Below are 14,415 nucleotides of genomic sequence, written 5' to 3'. Positions count from 1 at the left end.
TGTTACATTTTATTTAGTTTAGCTCACGAATAAGTCATTTGATGCGTAAGGACATTTCTTAGAGAGTATACATAACATATAAGCGTATTCTACTATGATCCATTTACTTTTCTTGTTTGATTGTTTGAAGGAAGAGTTATAATCTGCACAATATCAATTTTTTTTAATACTATCTAGCAGAAAGTTGGAATCCTAGTTGGTTTGACCATAGTTCTACAGTGGAACATGTTTGATATATACTGTATATAGTCTGCCTGTAAAACTATTAGATAGGCTCTTCTTTAATACGGTGAACACGCTCCTCTACATTGAAAATACTTGTGTGATTTCATCATTGCTGCTGTAGCTGTTTGATACTTTAAACAGTTTTTATCACTATCCATGGATAGCAATGCATAGCTAAGTTGCAAGATTGTATGTAATTTATTAAAATGTTATGTTTAATCCAACAGTTGTATGGTTGATCAATTATGTCATCAGCCAATTAGATTGCTATCTATTTATTGTTTATAGAACATTTTTAAAGTATTTCTTAATTTAAACTATACTTAAACTGTATATCATTTGTTTAATGTACTTTTATAGAAAAAAAGGACTTAAATAGGATTTTCACAAAATATGACTCACTGCTCAATAGGTTTCAGAAAACCAGATGACTTTCTCATATTTCACCTGCAGGCATACCTGAAGGATACTTTGAGATTGTAATTCATTCATATATATATTTATAGAAAACATTTCCCTTTGTTTTAGTTTTGGATAAAGTAGGGGACCCCTACAGAATTTATAGCTGCCAGTGTCATTAATGCTCTTTCTGACCTGTCCCATAATATTACAGCTGTTAGCATAGGAAAAAGTGGATGGAAATCCTCCAGTGATCACATATGTTCAATTATCAACTTTCTTCCCCCACAATGGGGAGATTTCCTATAACTTATAGGAAGAGGATGCAAAAGGAAATCTCCCCAATTGGAAACAATAAAAAAAAGAAAACAGTGTTGAATGATTGCGGGCAGGAAAGCTTTGCATTATTTTTATGGCCCAGAAACAGTTTATTAGTCATATATGACAAACCATTTTTGGGAAAAAATGTTGCACACTTTATTCAGTCCAACACTCCAAAAGCCAAACCATGGCCCATTTTAAACTTGAAAGCTGCCCAATATGAAACAATCTGAATTCAACTGGGATATCCAAGCCAGGGATCCATTTCCATTTCAATAGAAACAACCTTATATCCAAAATAAAAAAAATGAATTAGCTTGAGAAATATTTTAACCAATTGTATGGTTTCTAATATTTCATCAGCACCATACATCCTTCTCATACAGAATCTTCATAACGTGTATAATATAATGTGTTGCCCAGCAGCATTGTATTCCGTGAAACTGCTGGAGAACCATACAAGCAGCCAACAGAAATACCTGAAAATAAAACAGTTTGTTGCTAACCACTTGTGATTCTTTTCAAGATACTTTACAGCATCGTGAGACAGCTCAATAATAAACATAAAAGTAGTTAGTCTGTTTCTCTGACTGACACTGCTTTATATTATGATTGTTGGGATGGTTCATCAAAAATAGAACAAAGAGATACATCAATATATTAAGGCATGGCAAAACTCTATTCACCAGAAAAGCTTTTCTATTAAAGATAAATGACGTTAGGTAATTTAAAGTGTAATTAAACCTTTAAACAAAAAATGATTTTTATAGCTGACTGTAAAATACAGTACATGATTTATCTGACAGTAAATACAGGTAGAAGCAGGTTAACACAAGATATCAGCAATTCCAGGGTTTTGTTGGATATATTCAAGCACCGTGTCTTTATAGAGCTCATTGTGTAGCCACAAAATGTCTCCTTACGTTGGAGATACAGATAAGTGCCAACAAATCAAATACTACCCTACACTGCCAGCATGTCACCTTCCTCTGCTTCAATATAAGCATATATATTTCATCATGGGACATGTTAGGCTGGAAAGGGAGGCTGGGCACAGGCAACTGTGCATAGGCCAATGTTTAACCAGGAAACAGCTTGGTGTGTAGGAATTACCCATCAGTTGCCCCTTACATACTAGTAGCCAAACAGCTACTACATCACAAGCCATTAGTTACACTTTAACTTCACGGTGGACCCCTTTAAATGGAGGCATGTGCTTAATTACATCAACAGTTATAGCCAATGGTTTCAGAAATATCAAAAAAAAGCCTATTTGGAAATAATTCTAAAATGGATGTTTTAAGGAGGGTTGTCCTACTCTCCTGAAAATGTCAGCAGGTCTTTTCTCAAAGCCAAGTTATATTCACAGACACAGATATGTAGTCAGTCATTTTACTAACAACCTCCAATATTCATGTTGTGCATAGCCTTTAGCAATGTAAGGAAGCCTTAGCAATGTATAAGATGGGGGTAGACACACGAGAGAGCTGAAGTGACGGGGCTTGACTACATGACATTTACTTAAATTATAACTAACTTTTACTGAAAAAAACATGTGTTTTTTAGTTTGTGACATATTACACTATATTTCAGTGTATTTATTCTACTTTCTAAATTCCATGTAAAGGTGTTGGTGAGATCTGATGAACTGGCTGTCACACTTCCCTATACTATGAAGTTATAAGGTTCCATTCTTTTTTAGTAAGCTGGAGCTGATTTACAGTCATGTTACTGTGTCTGCTTTGTAGTTCAGAGCAGGCAAGACAACATTACACTGTGTAAGCTATCTGGCTTTTGATTATAGTGACTATTAATGCTTTCTTGGCAACAGGCCTTATCCTTCCAACCTTTAATACTTATTTATTGCCTGCTAAGTTTGCTAACTATGATTGCCGCCTAGCAGGCAGACTTCACCATCTGCCGGCATTCACAAGATAAAGTTATGTGATTTTTTTATTGGGTAATATTACATGCTTTGCTTCTGCTATACTAGTTAAAATTGTGTCAACCATGCAAATGCACTTTTCCTTGAACATTGTGCTTTTCTAAGACTTATTAGGTTGCATCTAAGAAATGTAAGATGACTTATGGCACATGCAGTATGCCAGGCTTTGTACTGCTGTTAAGTAGACAAAAGTTTGAAAGGAAACATACTGTATTTGGATCTGGAAATATCATCATGTGATATATGCCCATTACTCTTGGACTACCAACACAGGAGGTGATTTCATTACCATACTGGATAAACACCTTTGTGCTCGTCCACCCATCCTGTTGCCTCTTCTAGTTTTCAGAAGGCTAAAATAGATCCCATTATTATTACTGTGTAAAACCGATGGGGTTCCGAGTTTCCTGTTGCAATTAGAAAGAGTTTATTTGCAAAAGCAAAATGAAAGGCTAATTATGAGTGTATATATTTCCCTAATGATCCCTTTGGATGTATGTAATAATAAAGATTATATATAGATTATTGTACAAAGACTGTGCCTAAGTTTCATGGGTCATTTTCTTGCCCTGGAGAGTAGGACTATTTGACAGTTCTAATTGTATTTTTTTTTATTTGTAATAAAATCTTCATACTCCATTTAAAACTAGAAGACCCAGCAAATAATACTGATACAGAAGGGTTTTTCATAAAAAGTGGAGCATCATTTTAAAGTGGTGAATGTAACATTTACCAAACACTAATTACAGGTGAATTAACCACTCTCATTTAAAATTAATGCACCTGGAAGATTCAAATACAGTAAATGACTTTAAATATGTCATGTTCACTGCTTTATATACCAAAACGTCCATGACAATAAAATACAGAGAATAATATACAGAAAATCTAAACTGAATTTTTTGTTTTTCTCTACAGAGCTCTCGCACAGCTCGTTCTGAAGAAGATCGTGATACATTATGGGACGCTTGGGGATCATGGAGTGAATGTTCAAGGACATGTGGCGGTGGAGCATCATATTCATTAAGGAGATGCCTTAGTAGCAAGTAAGTTATACAATTTTTATAAACTTTTGAACATGAGCCAATTACTTTTGATTTAGTGCAAGGAAGTTGCTAATGGAAGGAGAACAGTGGATTAGGTAGATACTATATTCCTTATTCTACTTTTGCTCATTTCACTGTCTAATCTCAGGCAGTGGTAAGGACAAGAATTAGAAGTGTTTGTAAACTTAAACGGAGAAAATAAGGGCTGGGTTGTGTGGCATAACTTTATAAATCTCCAGACAAGATAGACAAAAGAAAATCTACTCCAACTTTTGTGTTATGAATTGGGTATTATATTACATTTTTGTTTTTATGGTTTAGATATTGTTGTTTTTTGAAAGAAACACAAATAGACCTTATTTGTAAATGTTTGTAGGAAAGGTTTATACAGCTTACCCAGGCTTTATGTGTTTGTTTTCAACAAAAGTCAATAAAAAATGTATGAATCCTAGATGAAAGTTGATTGAAAGCATATATAAATAGATCAGCAATTGAAATAAACTTAACCCCTCTCTACCATCAGAGAACATGTAACAAAAGTAAATGAGAAATAAGAATAGATTTTTTTTTTAAAAAAGTAAATTTTACCAAAGCAGTTCTATGAACATTGCAGGTTGGATTCTCATCCAGTCTAACTTTTCTTATTTGAAGAATAATATCATTGATTATAGATGCATATAGATGCATCTAACATTTTGCTAAACCAAAGTACTATTTACATGATTACACAATAATAATGTGCACATCTTTCTGAAAATGGTATTACTGTTTATGCAAGGTACATTTATTTGGTTGGAGCATGCAGCTGCTTATTGATAGTAAAACCTGACATTCCGACTGTAAAAATATAGGTGCAATTAAAAAAAATATGTAGTATGTTTGTTCTTATGTGTGTGTGTTTTATATATGTTAAAAAGTAGATCTATATTCCAAAAAAGTTAGCCAGAATTCAGTGGGGTATGCTAGAGGTTTTTTAAAGTTGTGACCAGAATTTAATTCAAATCTGATTTTGTCTTTAAGTTTGAGACTCTTGTTACTTTACCTGTTTTTATTTGGTTGTTGAATTAGGCTCCTTTCAGGCTTGTGGTTGAAAACTGTGCTGCTAGCTGCTTCCAGGCACCCATATTCAACTACTATGCAATTACACTGGGGAATGCATTTTTGTTGAGTTAGGTACTACACTTCTTTTTTACTAATTTTTGGGTGGTGAATCCAGAAATGACCCCGTTTTTTTGCTATCACATGCAGGTTTTACGATACAGGGTACCCTCTATTTTTGAAAAAAAAAACATACAAATTTTACATACAATGAAAAAATAATGAAATAATAACTTGAATGTACTGTTTATTTAAATTTCTTTGGTCAAACCAAGGATTCTTTGTTACCTTGACACTTTTTTACAGTAAAACATTTGAAAATTAATCGGGTAGCGGTTAAGGTAAAAATTTATACTTATAGTTTTTCCTGGAGCGTTCAGTGTTAGGACAATCCCGGCCAGATGCTCCAACAATAGTCCACCATCATATGTACATCCCATCTACCCTGATACCGTCCTTCCATGACCTTCAAACCTTGGTGGAATCATTCACCTTGCTCATCACTGACTGCACCTAGGTTTTCCAGGAAGTTAGAAAGATGGCTATGCAGAAAATGCACCTTAAAGCTCATATTGAAACCAAGCATTTTGTAGCTTTCCAAGAGTTTCTGGATAATTTCTGTGTAATTATTTGCTCGTGTGTTTCCAAGAAAGTCCTTGACAATGGCTTTGAATGATAACCAAAGCACTCTTTTCGACTTTTGACATTGATGAATTGTTCATCTTTGAGCTGCCAAATCTGTGGACCATCAAACACACCGGCCTTTATTTTTTCAAATGACAGGCTAGGAAATGCCAAGATGAGGTACTTGAAACAGTCTCCTTCAGTTGGCAAAGCATTAACGAACTGCTTCATCAAACCCAGTTTTATGTGCAGAGGCAGGAATATAATATTCTTTCTATCAACAAGTGGCTCATGAAGAATGTTTGGATCACCTGGTTTTAGGGCAGATCTTGGAGGCCAATTCCTTTCCACCCAATGCCTCTCACCAGCTCTGCTGTCCCACATGCACAGATAACAGGGATACTTGGTGTTGCTGACCAAAAAGGAAGCATACCATTTTAAGGTCAACACAGATGACCCAATTGTGTTGTTGATATTGCAACAACTCAATGACTCTCTTTATGTCTGCATATTCTTCCCAAAGAGAAACTGAATGGCCAATTGGGTCTGACCCAAGTATATTGCCATTGTGAAGGAGGACACACTTTAAGCGCCATTCAGTTGAGTTATAGATTGGAATTCCCAATTCCTCCATTAAACCAGGTATGTTATTGCAATACATAAAGCCACTATCAGTTCTAAAGTACTGCAGAAATGGAATTTCTCTGGTTCGAAAGTACGATACCTTTGTTCATTTTTCAAGTAAGTTTTTCTCACGCAATCTTGATGCTAGGAGTTCTGAAGCCTTCTTCGATAGTCCCAAATTACGTGCCAAATCACTCAATGCTGATCGGGGGGTAGTGTAATTAAAACCGGCACAGATTTCATCCTAATGAGCCACTGGGCGTATAGCCGATGGTAGACTAGGATACTCTATGTTACATTTATTTGTCTTGTTATATCCTAAAGTTTTCACTATACAAAAGTAACAGTCACTGAAATCATCTCGTGGGTCTCACCAAACCATAGGTATACCAAATGGCATCTTATCACATGTTCCCTTTGTCCACATCCGTAAACCCTCAACACACTGTTTGCACACCTTATGAGGGGCCCAAGACTTATCTTGATCACCAAGCTCTACAAATGTGCTGATGTGTTCAAAATTGTTCCCCAGTGTTATTAGTGTCTTTAGCAGCATTTGACAACCGCTTTGTCATGCAGTTGAGTGTGGTTGTAATGCAGTTCTTTCTCACAAAGAGGAAAAGTTTAGAGTTTTTCTTTCCTTTTCTATCTCATAGACAATGGTTTCACCAGGCAAGAATTGAGAGAAAATCTTGAACAGGGACCCATACTGCAACAAGAAAGCTGCAGGAGATTCTAACCATTTCCTTTACTCTGAGCGTAACAATTGTATATACTATTTGATCAAGCTTTACTTTTAAAAAGTTTAAAAAAGAGAAGGGACTGGCTGGCTAGTCTAGTAATATCCTGTCACTTAGCTTGTGGCCTGTGTCTCCTTTCCGCAAATTTAGGTCTGCCTTCAATTAGCATTATAAAATGCCAGAAACATGTTCTGATGTTTTTCACATCATTTTATGTTTCTATACTTTTGTTGTGTTTTCGATTTACTCTTTTTCATGGCCTGGAAATGTTGTGAAATTGCCATGAAAGGTTATTTAGCAATGCCTTTTTTTCTGTTGAAACACATAAACCATGTACCTCCTTCACAATGCTGACATTTGTATATAAAAGCATGAAAATGATATTCACTCCACACACCACTGATTCTGAGATGAAAAACTGATGGTTTCACAGAAAAAAATGCATGGATATTGACCTTAACTCATTTCTCCTTTTTTGAACTTGGTTAGTTTTAAACTTGCCTTGAAAGTCTGCATGTGATGCAGAAAAACAGAAAAATCATGAAAATTGAACAGCACAAATTTACCCTTTTTAGAGCCTTTCTCTGGTGCAGTAAAAGTGGGCAATGCTGTTTGACCACACAGTCTTGTAGTTTATTAGTGATCGACAGAAGGAATTAAAGACTTTTACCCTACTTTTCATTTGCCGAGAGTTATAAATTGGGACACTGGAGAAAATACAGACACAGAAACCTATGCAGCCTTTGCTGCTACATTCTCTGACATATGCTTTAAAACAGCTATTACTTTGTATACAGTTGCTTTGTGGAATTATATGCATGTTGTATTTATTATATTGTATTAAGACAATCAAATCACCAGAAGGGGCAGTTGTCTCTCAAATGTTCTTCATTGTCACATTGACATTTTCACCCCTGGTAAAGACTAAAAGTGACCATACCTGCAACGTCATGCAGGTATGGTCTTCTGTCCTGGACAGAGGAAAGATTTGCAGCCATGTTGGAGTTCATTTAGACAGAAAGCAGTTCAAAAAGGCTGCAGGGGATCAGTAACACTTAGATGCAAATCAAATGTTAAAAAGTGAAAAATATCCAGTTAGGATCTAGATCCCCTTTATTATTAATAAACAGTTATTGCTAAAATAAAAAGATGTTTTTTTAATAACCTGTTTAATGCCTGTAAAAGACAGCTACAAAGCTGAATGAGAAAAAAGTTTATACTGGTTTTAGTAAGGGAAGCCTATTCATCTTGACAACAATTCACAAGAGATGTCTTTTGCACAAATGTGATAAATTAACCAGTTTCTGGCCAGTTTAATAGTTATTATATGCATGAATGAAGAAAGGTCCCGGGGTCATTTGTTAATCTGTGGGTGGGTTCATCAGATCACGGTCACATGTGACATCTCCAAAGCCAACATAATCCTAACATGGTCATTACACAGGATGCTTATACCCTGACACCAGATCTTTTCTAAGAATTAAATAGTTCAAGTACATCCATTCACAAGGGTATGTTAATTAGTTCTCATTCACTTTGAAGCATGACAGTCCATGATTTACAAAAGTCACATTCCTTTTATCCAATTTAAGGTTCCTTTTAACTTTGTAGTTATTTTTTCTGAGATCACTATAAAACAATATATTTCTTCTTTTATGACACTATCATGCTCTGAAAGCACTATATTTCATACATTTTTATTATTTTGCAGTGGTCGCATTAGATTTAGAACAAATATGAAACCTGAACTTGAGGTCATTTTACACAATCAGTTGGATTCTGGGAAAATGCTGTTTACAGTTCCTTCTAACCAACACACGTATCTTCTAACACCAAGAAATCCAAGACGAGACAAAATAAACCAAATGGTTAGGTATCAAAATGTTTAAACTTCTCCCCAATGGGGCTCTGATTTATGATCTATGCAGACTATTCCTTTCTGTTCATGTTCTGTACAGCTTCTGAAACCTCCACCTACTAATGCTGCTCCCTGTTATATTTATTCTGATGTTCTGATGTGTCTGACTCTTTCTAATTATGCCACATTTTTTTTTCTAAATGGGACAAAACTAAACAAAATAATATGAACTAGGGACCAACATTAATGGTGTGAATTGAATACATATAATACATTTTGTATCCAGTTCTTTCCAACACTCTAATTAGTATCAAATTTCCAGAGCTTTCAGATGTTGTTTTCTTTGGAAATATGGATATGTTTGCATTGAAAAGTGCTAAGCTTTTGTGGCTAGGAAAACAGGGTGAGGTTTAAACCTCTGCAGGACTGATGTGCTGGGAGCATTATGTGGCCTTATGACTATTTGACTGGGCAGCCTGACATGCCTCTTAAAACTGTATTTTGTATTGAATTACACTAAAATATGATTCTAACAAGAGCACTTCTTTGTAATATGTTTCTTTGAAGAAACCATAATATTCGACTTAACCTATTTTATAAATAAGGGTCACATTGACCACTGTAGAACAGGGATTTCTGATCATATTTTATAATATAGCAAATTAGGTAGCGATAGCTAACAAATTGGAAAATGTATTTTAATGTCATAAGGACCATTTATTCAGAAAGTTTATAATGCCTGATAAAGAAGGTCAAATTGTTCTTTGTCCAAAGCCTGTATCTTTAAAAAATAAAATAGCCATTATTAGCCATATTACCTAAACTCCAGGCTTTAACATTGATCAATAGATAGCAAAATACAACTCTCCACTAAGCACTTTTTTTACCTGGATGTTTGTGCCAGCCATCTCAGTATACTACTGTTAAAGCAGCCCAATCAGTAAGTAGACAAAATACAAGCAAGCCCAATTTATTAAAAATTAGGTAAATACTCATCTTGTGTAATAAAACTCTGTTGCACAACACTTCCAGATGTGTTGAAGACTTCCTGCCTTGGTGTGCCCTGTGGCTCCTCCTGCTGGCATTTTTATCCCGTAGGAGCTAGTGGGAAGGAATAAAGCATGCAGTGAGACCTTTCCTGCAAAAAAACAAATCCCTATTTTGTACATAAGTGTACTTAAATAAGTGTATAAGGTTCCTAATTAGAATTAATAGACCACAGCACTGCAATGCTTTCCCCAATGTCCTATGTCTTTTATACCTGGGGTATAAAAACGTAAAAATTGCAGTATGTCTGAGGGTGCAGGCAATTTCACAGTATTGGCCTGATTTATTAAAGCTCTCTAAGGCTGGAGAGAATACACTTTCATCAGTGAAGCTGGGTGATTAGGCAAACCTGGAATGGATCTGGTCCAGGTTTAAAAACATTTGCTAGCAGATAACAAATCATTTGAAGAAATCGATTTCAGAGTTGCTGGATCACCCAGCTTCACTGATAAAAGTCTATCCTCCTATCTTTGAGAACTTTAATAAATCAGGCCCTTTATGTTTATTCTTTCTCATTTCTATTGGCCAGAAAGGCCACCTAACAAATTGATGGGCTGATAGGAATGTGAAAAGAGACAGACAAGCATTTAACACCTACGAAGGGTTAAATTTCCAGGTCCTCCAGGATTTAAGGTGCATAGAAACTTGATATATGCATTGTACTGTGTGGCCTGTTCAGTACCATTGGGTTTGTCTTAAGTTTCCTTTAGGGTAGAATTCTTAAAACCTTATTTTTTTACCTTTCTTAACATGCATCCTTGTCTACTAAATAGGTTAAAATGTACAAAAAAGAACTTAAAGTGCATATAGTAATGTTAAATTCCAATTTTTTCAAGTTTCAAATTATGCATAAACTGTATAGCAATCTCCAGTGAACCAGGAAAATTTGGCTTCGGGATTTAAGATGCTTAGATACCATAAAATGCCTGTCTACTAGATTAACAAACTTCAAAGTTCTTTCCACTGGGATTAGTTAATCAATCTCTTCATTAGCAAGCTGGCAAATGTAGATACAAATGCTTCTTGATCTGTTATCTGCACACTTGGCCATAAGACACAAAAGTTTGATGAATGGACCATTTTAATATAGAGTAGTGGTATTCAAGCAGTTTGACTTTGGAGCCTTTTTATGTTGTCTACCTTTAAAGGGCCATACATAATACTATTTCCAATTGAGGTAATAAAAAAATGAAACAGTGACTACATTACAAATGGAATTTTAAAGTGTTATTATTATTATTACACAGTTTTTATATGGCGTCATCATATTACGCAGCGCTGTACAAAGTCGTGTCACTAACTGTCCCTCAAAGGAGCTCACAATCTAATGTCCCTACCATAGTCATATGTCAATAATGTAGTCTAAGGTCAGTATTAGTCATGTGTATAGAAAATAAAGGAATATGTAATCAATGAACAAACACATATTTGTATTAAATAAAAAAGTAACACATATTTGCTGAAAAGACAGGTTTAAAAAGTATTTGTGCAAAAGTCTTACAATATAAATAATTGCAACTGTGTTATATACTTATCCGATAGCTTCTCTGTCTTTAGAAAATATTTATTTATAGGGGTGTTTAAAGTAGTTTTCATGCCACAATGTTTAATTACATGTAGAAAAAAATGTTTTGGTTGGTAAGCAGTTAAGCCTGCTGCTTTTTAGATGCTTCCTATCACAAGACTGTCACCTGATATGGCCAGAAACAAGTTTATTGTGTGTCTCTGGGGAACTTCCCTTACACAGTTTTACTTTACCAGTTTTGGCAAAAGATAAGAGATCTGCTTATTGAAATGAAGATATCCAATTAACAAAACCCACTGTGACTTTTCATATCCATTTATACAACCATATTACTATGTATTACCTTCCAAGAAACATAGCTAAAGTTATAGTCTCACTTATCTCTACGATTCATACATTGCGTTGACTGATTACAATCTGAAAATCATATAACATTTCTTTTTTTATTTGTCATGTGAGGTATATACAACATTGCCAGGATCTTATGATTGTGTTAACTTTTTTGGCTTAAATCTAATGTATTAGTCCAAGGGAATATTATAAACCACCAGTTAAAATTTAACATTGCAGAAAAAAAAATAATTTAATGATCTGGACACATAAAAGGTGAATGCCATAAAACAGGCAGACATATGAAACCCACAAGTCTAAATTTTTATTTGATAATTTCTAACAATCCATCGTTCGAGACATGACTTGTATAGTAGCTGATGTCATTATGGTGTCTCTTTTTAGCCTCTTTAAACCCAATGCATTTCATGGCTTGGGAATCAAATAGTCTGCAATAGCTATAATTTTGGATCGCTCTACAGCAATGCACTGTTTGCACAAAATGATTTAGCAAGCACACAAAGCTTAGAAAGGAAACCTGCACTGCTTGGATTTCTACGGTTTTATGGATGGAAGCAGGAACTGTAACTTTTATTGTAGGGTTGGGGGGGCTACAATGCTGAGAGCTTACACAATGTTTGGAGTTCACAATGAAAAAAATCATGCTGTTCCATTAAAGGCTAAAATGGCACAAAACTGCTAATAAAGATGCGGATTCAACCAAATGGGAAATCCCTGTATACAGATGTTTTAGTGTGTGAGCACAAAAGGTCAGCATCCATGAACATCTTTGTTTCCTAAAGGAAATCCTACTTGAACTTTAGGACAGGGTGAAGCTCAGGGCGTGTGTGGTTGAAAAGAGTAAAAAACGAAGCTCACCTTGCCAAACCATATCTTAAAATACTTAAAAAGATTTTTGTGTGCGGGGGAGGATTCGTTCTGGCCAAGGTAACAGCAAAAGGTCTGAAACAGATATTAGCAGTTATCTGAGGGATAATTCATCTGCAGCTGCTTGTGTATTATTAAGAACAGAAACTGCAGCCTTGTTTTAATAGTAACCAGTTCACTGCAAATGGGTCAGCCTATCTGTACAATCTCCCTATTCACATGACAGATGGCCAGCTTGAAAATGTCCTGCTATTTTGTTCTCTTCTCATTATTTTTCTTTTCTCAGCTTGTCCGATAACAGCATTTCACATCCAACAGAAATATGGTTGAACAGAAAAGATGGTTTTGTCACATTCTTTTTCTCTTCTTATAATTTATCATATTCTGTTATAAAATAAGTTTATCCAAGGGAATCCTTAAAAATTATTTCCCAACTTATACAAGCAAAAATCAAACACTTTTACACTTTATCCATTCTCTTTAAAAACTGGCTACCAGGAGATTATTGTAATGAAGAATTTGAGGTTGGGACCCCCCTTCACCTGAGAAGGGTCACTGAGGAATAAAATGCCTCAAATGGCAATTACATGAAGTTGGAGGTAGAAACTGACAGTGCACACTCCTTCTCAGTACATGACAAATCACAGGAATAACTTTAACAGAATATAACTTCTAATATGTAATTTGCTGTCCTATTTAACTTTGAATTATAGCAGTAAATGGATTGCAATATAACAGTAACTTGATTGTCATAAATAAAAGAAATTTATTTGTGTCTGTATGGATTTAATTTAACATATTATTACTGAGAGTGGAATATTTATCAATATCAGCTAATAGGTGTGATGTATTTGGTAATGTTAGGCTACCTAACCTAGCTACCTAGTTGTGAGTATGGGTTTTTTGTGCATGCATGAACCAAGGTAATGTCTGTTACCTTTACAAGTTTTTATCATTGTGGAAGGAAAAGGTGATAACCACAGACCAGGAGACAGCTGTGCTGGCTTATTACAAAAGAACAAAAGCAATCAGGACAGGTTTTGTAATCTATGCCCTATGCACCCAAAAGTGCTTTCATATTGATAAGAATAGACCCTGTTTTTAAAAATTATCTTCTCAAAAGGAAATACTAAATGATCCAAAAAATGTAAAGGTCTATGATTTATCCATTTTAAGGTTCTTGACTTTCTCATCAAATATATGCCTTCCTTCTAAGAATGTAGTGTGGTGCACCCACAGTTCTTTATCAGCTGTACATGTTTTAGGGGTAACACCTTAATATATTTCAAAAGGCAAATACAGCAAAATCCAAACACAGAATATTAAAGGTATAATACAAGTAGTCCCCGGGTTACATACGAGATAGGGACTGTAGGTTTGTTTTTAGGTTGAATTTGTATGTAAGTTGGAACATGTACATTATTTTAATAAATATTAGGCAGCGTGGTGTCAGTTACTGTATAAAACCCTCACTGGGAGTTAATCACTGAGCAAAAAAAGTTGTGCTTTGATATGCAAAAAGAAACAACTGCAGAGTTTATCTTGATCATTAAAGAGTTACAAAAGCTTGCAGAACAGCTAAAGACTTCTTCTGCAAGTCATGCAAACCACCGTCCTGCTTAGATTGAGCAGGGAAACCCCGTTTGTATCTAGGAGTCGTCCAAATGTCGGATGTCCTTAGCTCTGGAACTACCTGTATCCAATTTTTTTGTGCTACTTTTACTAATTCACAATAAATTGGCAGG

The 14,415-nt window shown here is 35.0% G+C and overlaps 1 protein-coding gene across 2 annotated transcripts in view; it reads left to right on the top strand.

Moving 5' to 3' along the window:
- ADAMTSL1 (ADAMTS like 1) overlaps positions 1-14,415 on the top strand; it is a 429,836-nt gene that overhangs the window by 278,960 nt on the left and 136,461 nt on the right. For both annotated transcript variants that reach the window (XM_072404398.1, XM_072404399.1), the window contains one exon: positions 3,809-3,936. In XM_072404398.1, the coding sequence (XP_072260499.1) occupies positions 3,809-3,936 (128 nt within the window). The remainder of the gene's footprint in view (positions 1-3,808; positions 3,937-14,415) is intronic.

The sequence above is a fragment of the Pyxicephalus adspersus genome, chromosome 3 (genome assembly GCF_032062135.1).
Source record: "Pyxicephalus adspersus chromosome 3, UCB_Pads_2.0, whole genome shotgun sequence".
Lineage (NCBI taxonomy): Eukaryota > Metazoa > Chordata > Amphibia > Anura > Pyxicephalidae > Pyxicephalus > Pyxicephalus adspersus.
The sequence above is the reverse complement of the archived record's forward strand: the minus strand, read 5'-3'. Positions and strand labels throughout refer to the sequence as shown.